Below are 16,672 nucleotides of genomic sequence, written 5' to 3' on the forward strand. Positions count from 1 at the left end.
ATCGAGGACCAAAACCGTAATTTCGCTATACTCAAGGGACCAAATCGGTCATTAACTCTTATTATTAATGGAGAAGATGCATAATACATCCGGGAAAGTAGACTCCCAAATACGAGTATTAGACTAAGAGACAGTAGCCTTCGAGTCTTCGACAAAGCATGGGCCAACTGGTTCGTTGATCTACAATTGAAGCTAACTAAACATGAACTAATGGTCTTAGAGGGTGGTGATTTCTATTTGAATTTTGAATACTGCAATCACTACTCGATAGAGCGCATTGGGTAAATTTTGTCTTGTGACTCTAGTCGACAAAAGAATACAAGGAGACCTAGATTGCCTGTACCTAAAGATGGCCACGGTTCGATTAAAATCAAACCATACGCTAGCAACCGAACCAAAACCCAAAATGTTTCTGTTAATAAAAAAAAGTAATTGCTGAATTTGGACTATTTTAACAATAGAAAATAAAATTTACAACAAAAAGAAACGAGGTTCGAACTGGCAATTAAAATCAAGACGGTAAACTGATAGTTCGGAGCCAAAATTGAACCGTGATCATAGCTATCCATAGTTGACCGACTCAAATGGCCGCTCATGCTAAAAACTGAACTCGGAACATTGTAATTACCAAGTCAACTAACCAATTTGGATGTATTGTCCATGTTCTTTACTTATTGACCTACCGAAGAAAATAATTGTCTCCACCATTTTTCTCTTGACGTGTTATGTTGAGCACTTGGTAATGGTGCATGCTACTGCTACTACCACTGCCAATGAAGTTCTTGATATTCAAGGTTAGTTAATTATCCCAGTTTCTTCTATTATCTGGTGGCTAGCTCAATTGTAAAATGCTTGTTGTTGTTATACCATGGAGGTTAGGAGAGCACACGGCAGATTAATGGCCAATTTCATATTTACTCGTATGAACAATAGAAGAATATTTTAAGGTGAAGGAGTTGCCAATAGAACAGCATAGAAAGAAAAATTGATTCTCATGTTTCCTATGAGAATTTGTTCTCTCCTCAGCGTACATCAAATAATCTTCTCCATTGAGCACACTACCAAATTGCTAAAAACTTTAGCAGACAATAAGAACCTCAAATTTGGAAAAATCATACATTTTGATTGTATCCAATCAAGCCTCTGAATGCCATGTTGTCCACCATCATTCTCTTATCAGTCTTTACTCGAGGTGTGGCCAGCTCCCCGTTGCCCGCCATCTGTTCGACAGATTGCGTGCACCAAACATAGTTTCCTGGAGTGCTATAATGGCAGGGTATTTCCGCAATGGTTTTGTGGATTATGTTCTTGAACTGTTCAAAGACATGATTGCAGTGGGCAGTTTGCGTCCAAATGAGTATGTTTTATCGACAGTTCTATCTTCTTGTTCAAGCAGTGGTTTGTTTGATGAGGGGCGGCAGTGTCATGGGTATGTGGTGAAGTCCGGGTTGTTGTCTCATCAGTATGTGAAGAATGGGCTTGTCAGCATTTACTCGATTTCTTCAGATGTGGAAGGAGCTATGAGGGTATTGGATTCGGGATCGGATAATGTCACTTACAATTCTTTTATCAATGGCCTTTTGGATGGCGAGTATGTAAGTGAAGCATTGGGAATTTTGAAAAGAATGTTGGGTGATGGCTTAACATGGGATAATGTCACATATGTTAATGCTTTTGGTATCTGTGCTCGGCTTAAGAATTTGAATTTTGGTTTGCAAGTGCATGGCAAATTATTGAAGTCCAGTGTAGAGTTTGATTTCTTTATTGGTAGTGCAATAATGGACATGTATGGAAAATGTGGTGAAGTTTTTTCTGCAAGAAAAATCTTCGACTCTCTGCAAACTCGAAATGTGGTCTCTTGGACTACATTGATGGCTGCTTACTTGCAGAGTGAGTGCTTTGAGGAAGCACTGAAAATGTTCCCACAAATGGATGTGCAGGGTGTTTTGCCAAATGAATACACTTTTGCGGTACTGCTGAACGCTTGTGCTAGTCTAGCAGCACTTGGGTATGGAGATTCATTACATGCATGTGTTGAGAAGACGGGATACAAGGATCACAGTATTGTTGGGAATGGTTTGATCAATATGTACTCAAAGTGTGGCCTCATTGAAGTTGCTCGTACATTGTTTTTAAATATGGTTTACCGAGATACAGTGACTTGGAATTTGATAATATCTGGTTTATCACATCATGGATTTGGCGAGGGTGCGATTAACATGTTTAAGAGAATGTTGGCTTCCAAAGAACAGCCAAATTATGTAACTTTTATAGGAGTCTTATCTGCTTGTGGGCACTTGGGTCAAGTAGACGGAGGTTTCTACTATTTGAACCATCTAATGAGGGAAATGAACATTAAGCCTGGGTTGGAGCATTATACCTGTGTTGTTGGGCTTCTAGGTAAGGCTGGAAGACTCAACGAAGCTGAGAACTTTATGAGGTCCACATCTATCGTATGGGATGTTGTTGCCTGGAGGACTTTGCTTAATGCTTGTCATGTCCATCGAAATTACGCTTTAGGTAAGAGAGTTGCAGAATTTATGTTGAATATGTATCCTTATGATGTGGGAACCTATGTCCTGTTGTCTAACATGCATGCTAGAGTGAAGAGGTGGGATGGAGTTGCGAGGATGAGGAAGCTTATGAGGGAAAGGAATGTCAAAAAGGAACCCGGAATAAGCTGGACAGAAATTAAGAATAACACCCACGTCTTTGTTTCTGGCGATAACATGCATCCAGAGACTGTTCAGGTTCATGAGAAGGTAAGAGAGTTGTTGAACATGATAAAACCGTTAGGTTACATCCCCAATATAGCTTCTGACCTGCACGATGTTGAGGAGGAACAGAAAGAAGATTACCTTAGCTATCACAGCGAGAAATTGGCTATTGCGTATGCTCTCATGAAGACACCTCCTCATGCACCAGTTCGTGTCATTAAGAACCTACATACGTGTGATGATTGTCATTCTGCAGCGAAACTTATTGCAATGGTCACGCATAGAGTTATAATTATTAGAGATGCTAACGTTTCCATCGCTTCCATGATGGATTATGTTCCTGTGGTGATTACTGGTGATAACAGTGCCCCAATACATCTGATAGGGATTGGACTAAATTGATTCCAGAGGAGGTTGCTGATTATAAGCTTGAAAAGGAGATTTACACCTAATATTTCATCAAGTACCTGCTGTTTTCCTTCTTCCAGCCTATTTTCAAGTTCTAAACTCAAACTACTGGAGTTTGCAGAAGTGGTCATGGGGAGAGGTGATGAAGAACACCCGAATTGAGAACCCAAGGTGGAAGTTCCTTCTTGATTCCATATTCAAAATAAAATTTTAAGTAAACGTTTGTATTCACATTTCCCCTTGACTGTTTATCATTAGGGAGAAAGAATCCTTGTTACCTCACCAAATCAGAACAGCAGACCAAGCAGCATGGTTGTCAAGGCAAGTTCATGTTCTTTGGAAGGTAAACTTTCTGATCTCAGAAATCACCTCTATATCACTCTTGTTCGCCTTTTCTGATTCTTGTCCATCTGTTTGTTCTGATATTTATATGATTGTATCCCCTACTATTATCTTATTATTCTTCTTTTCGTTTGGATGATTTGAGTCATTTTTCAGCTGATAGTCATTTGTCATTTGGTAATGATCTTTGGCTTGGACCGTCATTCATTACTAAAACTGAAAGTAATTTTTAGTTGACTGTCACTGGGAATTATAGGCATTACTGACAAGTGTAGGACTATTTTGATTAGTGCTTCTTAAAACACAAAATTTTAATGAATGAGACCATGGATTTTGATCTATAAGTATTCTGATGTATCATTAGGTTTAGCAAATTGTTTGATTACATTACTTCTGATGTAATTGAGCTTATTTGAGCTGGAATGTAGATATTCAAAAATGCATTTCCTAAAATGAAACTAGTAAAACAATTACTCTGATCTTTATATTTTTATGTTTGCAAGTTTGCCTGCACTTGTACTCGGTTTCTCTGTTTTTCGTTTTGGTACTACTTAGGTGGTATACTAATTGCTAGCTAGCTTAGTTGTACTCTATCGTATCTGTTATGTTTTTTTGTTAAACTAGTAGTTGTCCATTATTGTCTATGTTATACAAATTTCTTATTGATGGCAGCACATTCAAGAAGAAGGCCACCTAAAGCCATCAAGGAAATCAGGAGATTTGCACAGAAAGCCATGGGTACAACTGATGTGAAGCTGAACAAGCATATCTGGAGCAGAGGAATCCGTAGCGTCCCAAGGCGTGTTAGAGTTCGCATTGCTCGTAAGAGGAATGACGATGAGGATGCAAAGGAGGAGCTCTATTCTCTTGTTACACTTTCTGAGATACCACCCGAAGGATTGAAGGGCCTTGGCACAACGATCATCAATGATGATTATTATTGGGGAGGAATGGAAATGATACAGAACTTTTTGTTGTTCTACAGTATAAATATCTTGTTGCATTGTTTTCGTATTTAGTTGTCTCCACAATTTACGTGCACCTGAAGTTGTTGCAGTATCTTTTATTTTCATTAGCTCCATTGATCTCTGGTGGAAAGAGAAAAATTGAATGAAAAAACTCTGTTCCTTAACACCCCTACTTCTAGTGTGCTATTCTTATGGATTTGATTGAAAACTCTGTTTTACCTTGCAGATGGGACTAATGAAAAACATCCTTCAATAATACCTTTCATGATTTATATTATATTGCAAATGAAGAAAAGCATTTGGATTGGTTTGCAGTCCGTGCAAAATACATGACACTAGATCTCTGCAATCGAGCTGACAAGCATCTTGTGCCAAAGGTTAACAACACTATTGCTTACAAAGGAGGCATGAGGCAGGAGAGAAGCTTTATGATCCCACCACAAATACACTTTATGATATTAATGAGGAATATACCAGAATTACCGTGCTACTTATTCGATGAGCTCTAAGGGTATGTTTCAAATGCTTCAAATATGGAATAAAGAGGCAAAATGGATCAACCTGTTTTGGTGCATGTAGGACCTCAAGGGTGTTCTTGTTGGTAAGATGGAAGAACATAGCAGATGAATGATGAATTTGGAAAGGGTTCTTGGATTTATGAGTGTTTTTCTAAAAAAAGTTTTTTATTATTTATGTATTAGTACAATAATTTTTATTATTAATTGAAACATGAAGTTAAATAGGTCAAATTTAAGCTCAAACTCGAGCTTAAAAGTTTGAACAACCTTACTCGAGCTGCTCAAAAAAAAATGATGAGCCGAACTCAAGCTTTATTTTTCGAGCTCGAGTTTGTGCTTGACTCGACTCGTTTGCAACCATAAATTAAGCTATCAACAAAGAGCTATCAGTTAACAACTATTTGCCAAACACCCGCATAATCTCATATCCTCCCCCCTTTGTTTCCTTTCTCACCTAATCAATTTCATTACAATACAATTATCCACTTCAACCATTCCATCTCCTTTAAGTTTCTTTTCACTCTAATTCAAATCTAGGGACACTTCATAGGGCCGTCAGCAAATCAGCAAATGAATAAATGGGAAAGAGTAAAGTAAATAACCATCATTAAAACTTTGTAAAAATGAAGAGAACAAATAAATTATTTTGTCAATTGCAAATAAAAAGGTGGATGCTTGGTGTTCAGAGGATGGGAAGAATCACTGCCCCACCATCAAGGTGCAAACTATGAAATGTGAACCAGAGAAATGGAGAGCAGAATATACAAGATAGATATATAGAGATGAGATAATAATAGAATGACTTGATCACATATTTGACATGCAAAGTAATATTAAATAATCCTAGTAGTTAACAATTATACAAAAGCTTCCCGAAGGAAGTTGAATCAATCAAACATCAGATGGAATTGGGAAGATCATATTAAACCAAGAAGAACTAGATTGAACAAAGAATAATACAAAGAGCACATGAAATATGGCTTAGATACCATGTTAGAATCAATAAGGTCTAAGCAAGCGGAGAAGAGCATCCACTAGCAAGGCAAAATGTAACGCGCAAGGCACTCTCCTATACATTTCTGAGATGCGTGGGACACTTTGCCGAGATTTGCTACATCTTTCCGGACTTTTCTAGGAGTTGTACATAGCTATCCATAGTTGTTAGAATAATCTAGAATCATATAAATAGCACTAGAGGTAGTAGAGAAACATAGAATATTCTAGAACATTATGGAATCCTCAAGTGTGTATAGATAGTTTTAGAGGATTTTAGAGAATGAATAAACCTTAGCCTTAGTATTAAATAAATCTCCACCATCCATTGAGGAGGTGGAATGGGTATAAATACCCTTCAAGGGCTTATCTGTAAACCATCCAAGAGAGGGATCAAAGAGTGGATGTAATATAAGTTCCCAATAACCTTTATAGTGTTTCCTTTAGCTTATTGCCTAATTTATTTCCATAACTATTTTAGAGAAAATATAGCCGTGACGTCGTTAGGGAAACCGAGTCTATGACAAAAAGCTATCAAGTCAAAAACACAATTAGAATTAAAATGAACGAAATATATGGCATATAATAAGATTATCATATCCTTGATCACGTACTCTAAATATATGGCAGAAAATGTTAGCGGCAGGTATAAAATATATCAATTGCAGAAATATAATTTTTAGACCTTCATGGCATAAAAATTGAAAAATTTGTCATAATAGATGTTTAGACAATAAAAGACAATCCTTCAAACCGGAGTTAACTCACTCAAGCTACAATAGTTGTAATCTTCAAAACCAAAGTCATCAAACCATTGTGCCAAAACCATAACATGCAAGAAATCAATTATTCTAATCAGTTTGAAATACACATCAAGGAGAACTTCATTCAGTTTGATCATAAACAGTCTACTTTATTCCACAGTTTGATCATAAACAGTCTCCACCACCTGCAAAAAACATTAAAAGATGATCAAGGCAGAACTAAGAATTTAGGCAGTTTGTGGTTTGCAAAGAGCAACTTAAAATTTAGGCAGTTTGTGGTTTGCAAAGAGCAACTAATTAAAGCAGATACTCTCATGGTGCTTAGACAATTACAGGTAAACCCAAACACAGATTTGTTGCCAAGTAGTTGATCAAGTTACTTCATAAATAAATAACCTACCACAAGACAGGTTAAAGACTTCAAATAGTTTTCACAGATGGAATCTGCATAGAAAGACATGCACAGACAAAGTGAGAGTTTATCAAAACAACTTCTTCCAATATGCCCAAGGATTATCAAAATCAGTAACAATTCTGATGCTTGATGGTACCATGTATGATCAATAGAATGCACATCTTAGAACAAACATAAGTTGGCTCAACTCATAGAGGGAAGTAGGGAACTTGAATACAACTTAGCAATTACCAGTAGCTCATGTGACCCAAGGGTGCACCTTGATGACCTCAATTAGTAGCCCTTGCTCACCTCTCAAAGTCCACCCCATGTTAGTCCCTAGAATCTGCCTAGATTCACGACATGGAACTGGGATACATGGAGTGGGCTAACTAGGGATCCTAATCATGCCATTAACACCTGACCATTGGTGCCTAAATTATGTATTGACACTATTTTAACTCTCAAAAGACATTCAAGTTGCTTTTGGCCCAAAGGGTTAGAGAAAGATATAATCAGGAGGCAATGTATTTGAACATAGAGGCTTCAAATCATTCATAAGCGATAAATGACAGCTTTGGCTTGCACAATGCCAACACACGAAATTGCAGTAAAGAACCAAGAGAAAAATTAAATGTCAATAACTTTTAAGATCACCTTTGCTTTCTAATAAATAGTTCCAAGATGCATCACATGTCACTCATGCTTGGTGAGACCCAAAAAGTCAATGGGCATCTGCAATGAAAGCAATTAATAATAAGGTAAATTACTTATCTACAGAGTATTAGTTTCAATTTTCTATTCCAAGATTTTGACTCAACCATCTCTAAATCATCCATACTAAAATATTCCTTTCTTTCAAAGCCAAAAGTAGTGTGGAGCCAAATGGGAAGTGGAGCAAGGCATCAGAAAGAAAGCATCATATTTCTATTAAACGGTTTTCAGTAGCCATTTATCTAATGGTATATAACAAACACTGATTAGTATGAAACACAAAATATACCACATAGTTGCAAATGCAGTTACAGTCACATGCTGTTGAAAATGCACTTCTAAAGGTCAAGGAACTAAGCAACTTATACCGCATTGCAAATAAAGCACTAGTCCACTCACCTCTACATAGTGCAGATAGTGGACCACTTTTGTTATTTGGCTATTGTCAGGATCTTTTTTCTTTTTTTTTTTTACAAGAAATTCGAATGCATCTAACTAAAAAAATATTTACTATTACTGTACCCAAAAATGTATATCCAAACACAGTTGACAGTTCAAAATGTTATCAATTTATAACCTTCATATAAGTTACTAAAGAAAACAGAAGCAGCGATCTTACTTCTTCTGATCAAAGCATTCAACTGATGCCCTCCAATTTTGATTTTGAAGCCTTGCAAAAGGTGCAGAGCTGCTCTCAGGCACTGATTGCATACAATGAGAATCTTCACGCATATGCTCTGAGAAAGATGGAAAATTGGTGGCATTAGCACACGACACATTCTACAAATTTGGCTATACATCTAATAGTTACTCCCTTTGTTCTAATATGCAAACTATGGACTTAGACTGGCAACATGAAAAAGAAGAGCAGTTAAAAGTAGGTCAATTTAACTTCCACATGCAAGATGGAAAATACAAACGTTAATGCAGGCCAAAATGACATCATCTCCACATACAACCACGGTATTTAACACAGTAAATGTCAAGTGAATAGAAAGGCCATGGTTAAAAAATAGGAAAACAAACACAGTTAATTTCTGGCAGCAAACAAGGACAGTGGTAATAACATTAGATTGTTAAAAAATTAAATGCTATTCAGATTTTAAAATTACCACATATTCATAGCATATTAAGCATTTTAAAACATCCAAACAAGGATAATACATAAACAATAAATACATCCAAGTACAACTCAACTTGACTATGTATTAATCCCAATTAAATCGCTAGGCGCTCCTTGGGCGCTCGGGAAGCGCCTAGCGCCTAGGACAACTAAGCGGGGATTAATCGAGACCTAGGCGCCCGTGTATTTTTTTTTTTTAATTTATTCAAGTATTTTTAATTTTTTAAAGACTAATAATTATAGATTATATAATACTTTAAATAGTTAATACTAAAATATTAAATATTAACCTAAAAAATATCTAGAGTTTGTACAATTTAGGGTTACTTCGCTCAAAACGATGTTGTTTTGAGTGAAAAACACATTAAAAAGAAAGAACAATAGTTAATCGGCCGACTAGGCGGCCTAGTAGGTGCGTAGGAGGTCTAGGAGGCTTAGGCGGTAAGCGCCTAAGCGGCCTAGGCGGAGCTTAGGCGGTCTGGGCGGTCGCCTAGCCGGCCAACCGCCTAGACCACCATTTAAGGTGCTACGCTAGGCGGTCGACCGGTGCCTAGCGCCTAGGCGGGGATTAATCGGTACCTAGGCGGGATTTTTGCAACACTAAATTAAAATAGATGAAACTAATCATTAATGTGATGTTGCATTGCATTTACCAAATGTGACAAGATATCAGGATCAGGTATTATTTTCCTATTACGAAATACATATTTTGGTGCATCTCCCAAATCAACCATGCTTGGGATTCACACTTCTTTGAATAATTTTTAGTATTTTGAGGCTCTTGTTTTTGTGCACACTTCTTAGACACTCAATTTTCTTACGTCGCATAATTGTAATATTGCATTGCATTTTCTAAATGCGACACATACATCATGATCAGGTCTCATTTCCCTATTTTGAAATACATATTTTGGTGCATCTCCCAAACCAAACATATTTTGGTATACAAGATGTGCTTAGGATTAACACTTCTTTGCGTTGTGTAGTATTTTGAGGCTCTTGTTGAGGATTCACACTTCTTTGCATTATGTTTAGTATAGTATTTTAAGGCTCTTGTTGATTCAAACTTCTTCGCATAAAGTTTAGTGTTTCAAGGCCCTTCTTTTTTTTCTTTTTGCTTTTGAATATAACATCTTTAAATCACTTGGAGGAATTTATGGTTTGTCTAGAGTCATTACAATACTGATGCTCAGGGAAATTGGCTACACCAGCTTGGTATTGCCTTTTTTGTAAATTATAAAATTTAGCTATCAAGAAACATAATGACTTATCTATATTTCCCTTTTAAGTATGAAGTGATCTAGTCCTTACTATTATAGATTCTAAAACGGGAAGCTTACTTTTCTCTACCCAAGGTTTTCTATATTTTAAAAGATACGTGTTACTGTCGAGATGAGGAGGAGACACAAGCAGTGGGATTACCTATTTGGACAAATGTGGGTGAGGAAGAGGGTAATGTCTCTTGATTAGCTGGATGTTGTGTGACTTTCAGCTGATTGAATAAAGCCAACTCTTCATCTGTCATCGACCATATTACTTTCTGGTTTGGAGACAGAGTTAGCAAACTTCTGTGGTCGGAGTGGTTTTGGACATTCGTTACATAGATTACCGGGTTCTCCACAATTGTAACAAACCCTCTGATTTCCTCTTCCTCCTCCACGTCCTCCACACCAGGTCCTGGGGACCGACCTTCACGATAACTAGCACTTGCACCTCCGTTATCTCCTTGTGACATGAAAACATGCCTCTTCGATCCAGCTCCATCCATACCCGATGCATTTTGGACCATAGTGAAGACTTGGTCTATCGAATCTAGCTCTTTATTCCCAAGCAATTGGGATTTTAGGACATCATACTCCTTATCTAATCCCAAAATCCAACTAAATACATGCAATTGGTCACGTTTTCTTTTCACTTTCCCTACGTCATTCGTGATTGGCATAGCAATACACAATGTTTCACTCTTAATCTTAAAATCATAGAAATAGTCTCGAATGTATCGTTCATTTTGGGATGGACGATGAACATCTTGGGACAATTGATATAATTTTCTTAGATTATTTGCCGCACTAAACCAATTATTCACCAACTGCCCACTAAACCAATTATTCACCAACTGCCCATTAAACCAATTACTCACCAACTGCCAAACATCTTTCACAATTTTACAGTGTTACATATTTGGAGCAGTGCCAGGGTATGAGAGTTGAGTCAGTCCTTGTTCAGTGTGAGTAAACAGGGGTGTTGCAGTGATGGGCAACACAAGTGCCAGGAGTGGTGTGGACATGGCATATGTTGCGGCTATTGTGGAAGGTCGGCAGCTGAAGAAGAATGCTTCAGGATGAACCAGTTTGTGTGCACGCAACAAGAAAACAGGAAAACACTAGTGTTAGGCAGCGGTGATAAGGGTTTGTGGTGTGAGAGGCAGGTGCGTTGTGGTTATGGTGTTTGGCCTGGTTTGTAGCTTAGTGGAAGCTTTGTTGGTGCAACGAGGTGCATTGTGGACTGACTTGGCACAACATGGTTCGAAGGTTCAAGTTGTTCAAGACTTATGGTTCTAGATGTAGAGTTTTATGGTTCATGTGATACATATGTAACAAGTTGAGCATGATTGAAATTTATGCTCCAACTTGAGGGGTGTTAGAGATATAGGGTGTTAGTTGAGAGAATTACTCTTAGCCCTAGGTTTTGGTGTTTGGAATCTGTGGCTAAGATTAGTTCCTGTCTTGTATGAGTAGCTCTAGACTCTGTATATATGATCAGAATATAAGAATATCACAGAGAATATATACAAAATACTAGTTGAGTTTTATAGTTAGTTTATTGTTTAACAATATATATGTGTGTGTGTGTGTGTATATATATATACTTGGAGACACTAGCAACCAAAGAAAGTCTAAAGTTTAGCATGACCGTGGCCAATTTGCTACATATTGTGAGCAAATTATAACTAAAGAAACATATACACCCAAAAATAAATAAATAAAAATCATCCTTTACTGAAAACAAACACAAAAAATTCAGCTGCCAGAAAAATTTAACACGCTAAACGGAATTACTACCATCAGTCTTGTGCTGGAGTTCATTGACTGCTGTAGGGAAGACCAAATCCGAGATATGTTTTCCATGCTTTGGATATTTGACAACAGTCTGAGACTTTCGGCGTCGTAGTGACTTTGAACTGTAAACAAAATACAGTGACCTTATTCACTTTTTAAAATTATACTACTCATATTGTCATAAGATAAGAAAGACGAGCAATAGCCAATTAAGATTCTAATATAGAAAAGTTATATACCTGAAAATGAAGGTATCCGCCCTAGGATCAACAACATCAGCCATCTGAGAACAATATCAGCAAAGTTATGTCACAAACACAAAAATGCACTTCTATGAAGTCATTTATTTAGCATGTGGATTAACTTGGTTAATTACTTTGACAGATTCAGAGGAAAGCAGATGAGGAGAATAATTTACAATAAAACAGACAGAAAAACAAGAGGTAAAGGAAAGGAGAGCTGAAGCAGAATATGCTATTACCCTTGAGCACATTTAGGCTATGTTTGTAACATAGGTATCTTATTAGCCAATTTTAGCTTGTTTGACACTTTGACCACTATTAGCTATTTGACTTGGTTAAACAACTAATATGAATGTTTAGTTAATCAGCTTTTTTGTAATAGCTTATTGCTCCAAAACGCTAAAGTTTAAAAAGTTGCTCAAAGCAGCTTTTTCGACAAACTTTTTTAGAAAATAAATTATACTTTTAAAAGTCATTTTGCATGTAGTCAGCTATCAGCTAACAACTAATTTACCAAACATTTTTCTACAATAAGCTAATGTTATCGACTAGTCAAACCCACTAACACATAAATATATACAAACACACACATGTATACATGTGTGTACTTTAAAGGGAAAAGATGGAAATCATGTCACATATTACAATACCTAAGGTATAGAAGGTAATCAGATTATCTTAACAAAATTCCAAAATCTAATGTGGCAATAATGCTACATACTTACATTACCATGGGTTATGTAATAACTTAAACCAAGGAGATTATATAACATAAATATGCTCACATTACCTAGGTTATATTATATAAATTGAACAAAACACCTCTTGAGAGCTATCTTTCCCCACATTAAAACTAAAAGGAAGTGGGTAATAATTAGAGGAAAGTTCAATGGAGACATAATTTCAGGTATGTAAATTTATTAATATATTTTTAATTGTTACAAACGTAAGGGTTAAGTATTTTCGTGGCCTAACACATCAGAAATATTTCTTGATTTTTTTGTTCTTGGGTTGATGAAGAAAATTAAGAGTTTGTTTGTACCTCAGATTTCTTTTGATCAAAATTGACAGATACATATACATCTGGGACATCATCAGTCACCTGAAACATATTTAGGAGTTTAAGCTTTATAGCTAAAAAAAATAAACATCAAAATTCCATAAGATCAGAAAAGCTTACTGAGTACTCAAAGATGAATTCATCATGACAAGCAGAAAAGTGGCACTTTAGCCCCTAAATAGAATTAAAATATTTTTAAGAGTCCATAACTTTATTCAGTTATGTATGATTTTGAGGAAAAATGATCAAGCAAGAAAGATAATGCTAGCCATACCTCAAGGTGAAGGCAACTTATTGAGCAAAAAGGACACGAGAAATCCTGTGCCACTACAAATGATTTTAAAAAATCAGCTCACTTCCCAATTTGCGTAAAATAAATACTAAAATCATGTAGATTTGTTGAGGGCCAGCAAAAACTATATAGAGAACCCCTACCAACGTAAGTTTCACAAAATAATAAATAAACAAATAAATAAATAAAGTGGTTTGAAATTCAAAGAGTAAAGTGAACAAGTAAAATGGAACAAAAGGACAAAATAGTATTATTAACTGCCATACTGTTCAGCCTTTATATCAAGACAAACCAAGTATCACTCAATAGGTAAAGAATATATTAAGAACACCAAGGGAGTGCATCCCATATACAAAGAAAACTGAAAAATGATAAAAAGAAAACCAAATCATCATCCTAACACTGTTTATAGTTGAAGTTAAGTTGGTGATCTAATCAAATCCAACTATTAGAAAACAAAGCAAAATAAATGATGAATATGAAAGGAAATATATATAAACATATATACTCCTAAAAGTAAAGAACTAAGAAGTGGATACTGAGTCCCCAATTTTATCTTTATGCATGTTCAAAGAAATATGAAGTCAGATTTGTTCTATCAAGTTTCAATTCTAGTTCTTTTCACCAATCACCAAGGATCTTAAGAAAAACAAAGTTTTTATTTCCTAAGCAAAACTCAAAATACATCTATTTTAAACCACATCTTGGCTTGCCTACACAAGCTTTAATCCTTGCTTTGTCAATGCAATTAGAAATGAAAAAATTTATTGATCCTATATTTTAATCCTTGCTTTAATCCTTTTCAAAAAAAAATCCTTGCTTTAATCCTTTTTCAAAAAAAAAAAAAAATCATTGCTTTAATCCTAGAAAAAAATTTCGTGTTTCCAAATAGACGCTTAAGGTATCCCGTTTGTCGAAAAGTGGGTAGCATAAAAGAAGAGATTGAAAACTAGCCAAATATAAAGGCCAAAAATAGGTAAAGCATATATTTTTATCAAGAATTTATATTACCTTGAGTCATGTGTAAATTGCCATCGTATGAAAAGTGGAAGCAAACACTTCCTCTCCTTATCCTAGAAATTGTAAACATTAGAAGGGTAAGCAACTAGCATGTTTTTAATAAACAAAAATAAGACAAATACTAACTACAACCCTACACACTTTTATGAATAAACAAAAAGTAGACCAAGGGAATATAAGCATTTTACTTAATTAGAAAAACAAACTAACTATAAGAAAAGGAAAAGAGAAGAACCTCATTATTCAAGAAAAAGTAAAATATTAAGTGGAGTTACAGCACTCATGAGCTACAGAAATTCCTATCCAAAAAGCCATGAGCCATGGCCTCAACTTGACAGACTAATGTGATATCACACAGTAAAAAATATCCAGTTTACTTCAATTTTGAACTGCATAAGCCCACATCATTTAGAAACTAAAAATACATATAATTATGAACTAAAACATTTGTAAGAGTATAATTTCACCAAAAATAATTACATAAACAGGAAGGGTTAATTTTCAGCTCAATTGAGTGCAAAACAATTAGTATCAGTCACTCGAGAGTCATCACAGCTCTACTACAAAACTGCAAATCTCATTCCTATACAAGTGGAAAGCATGAAATGAATTTTGAATTTCTTTGAGGCCTACCTTCAACTGATTAGATACAACAGTTTAATGCTAATGCAATGGTATTAGCAATTCAATCACCATAAAAAAAATAAATAAAGTATTGTAAGTAATCTGATTCAAGGGAGTGAATATAGTTAACCTCTTTTACGTAAGGAAAATGCGAAAATTATGAAATGTTCACCTGTGAATTTGCTGAGTAGAAATCGCAACCTGCAGCTGCTGCAATGGAGCCTTTGGAGGCCAAAATTTCGAAGATTTAGTAATAAAATTATTTAAAAACACACAAATGTAGAAGTAAATTATACTCCGTATAGAATTGAGAGGAAGGTACCTCATTATCTTCAGAACTTGGGATAAGCCGGAACGAAGGGATTTCGAATTGCGAGCAGCTTGACTAAAAACAAAAGAAAATATAAAAACCATTGTTTAAAAATAAATTTTACTTTGTTCTATGAAATTATTACTCCGTATTTATTTATGCAAAAGTGTATCTTAAACTTAAAATGTTTATTTGATGATTTCAATATGTTTATCAAGATTAAGTCTACATAAATTAATAAAATAATTATGTTAGATATTCTTACAATTATCACTTTATATTAGCATTTCCATGGCGTGTTGTTTTATATATATGGTCGCGTTCAGGTAAGAACATGTCTTAACGTGCGAACTTATGAACTCATAAAGGATTGCACCACAACTACTACATGATTACACTATTTTGGATACGATTGCACCGCAAGGTCCTCCAGCTATGTTTGGGAGTCATTGCGGTGCAATCATGTAATAGTTGCAATGCAATTAGTTCGCCAATTTACAAGTTAAGGCTGATTTGCATTTGATCCTAAATACACACTTAACTAATTCAGGAGGTTATTCAATTGATTGATAATTCATAAAAAATTAATAATTTTTATTTTAAAATATGGAAGTGATAATTATATGTGTGGGATCATTTTTCTTAATAAAATGAGAGTTTCTACGATACATTTTACTATAATGTCTTTTCTGTAAAAATAAAAAATAAATGGAAAAATTTTGTCCACGTTACATTATTATACTATTGTATTTTCTTTTGTCAACCCAGTTAATATAATCAAAATATCCATATTTTTTATTTTTAAAAAGTACTGGAGTAAAACATAATGTAATTTAAAAAAAAAAAAATTATTTGTTCACTATACTTACTTTTAATCTTTTATATCATAGAAATATCAGCTTATTTTAGGTTGAAAATAATTGGAGTATAAAGTGTTTAACGAAAATATTAGTATAGATATATCATACCTGTATAAAATATGGATATAATTTAATCGATTTATGGAGATCAGCAGTTTCTCCGGAAGCAAAGTTGGGAGTATTCATCCATGAGTTAAAAACTAATTCAAATGGCACCTTTCCCACCAAGCATTTCCCTTCAACGTTTGCTATCATTCCACAAAG

At 35.2% G+C, this 16,672-nt stretch overlaps 1 protein-coding gene and 1 pseudogene across 1 annotated transcript; one reads left to right on the top strand and one right to left on the bottom strand.

Moving 5' to 3' along the window:
* The first annotated feature begins 794 nt into the window (after window positions 1-794).
* Window positions 795-4,599, top strand: LOC116022561 (annotated as a pseudogene).
* Window positions 4,600-7,110: 2,511 nt separating this feature from the next.
* Window positions 7,111-15,498, bottom strand: LOC116022607 (polycomb group protein EMBRYONIC FLOWER 2-like). Its single transcript, XM_031263376.1, has 10 exons — window positions 15,411-15,498; window positions 14,606-14,667; window positions 13,577-13,629; window positions 13,423-13,476; window positions 13,285-13,344; window positions 12,240-12,283; window positions 12,004-12,122; window positions 8,438-8,555; window positions 7,762-7,839; window positions 7,111-7,154 (listed from the first exon to the last, which is right to left on the bottom strand). The coding sequence occupies exons 2-9, from the start codon at window positions 14,613-14,615 to the stop codon at window positions 7,794-7,796; spliced, it is 504 nt and encodes a 167-aa protein (XP_031119236.1). The 5' UTR covers window positions 14,616-14,667; window positions 15,411-15,498; the 3' UTR covers window positions 7,111-7,154; window positions 7,762-7,793.
* Between the last annotated feature and the right edge of the window lie 1,174 nt (window positions 15,499-16,672).

This window comes from Ipomoea triloba, chromosome 6, assembly GCF_003576645.1.
Source record: "Ipomoea triloba cultivar NCNSP0323 chromosome 6, ASM357664v1".
Lineage (NCBI taxonomy): Eukaryota > Viridiplantae > Streptophyta > Magnoliopsida > Solanales > Convolvulaceae > Ipomoea > Ipomoea triloba.

Bases quoted from the DNA above. Each gene is read 5' to 3' on its own strand.
- LOC116022607 (XM_031263376.1), bottom strand. The intron at 13,345-13,422 runs GTAAGCTTTTCT...AATATGTTTCAG, and splicing joins AATTCATCTTTGAGTACTCA to GTGACTGATGATGTCCCAGA. The intron at 7,840-8,437 runs GTAAGATCGCTG...CTTTCATTGCAG, and splicing joins GAATGCTTTGATCAGAAGAA to ATGCCCATTGACTTTTTGGG.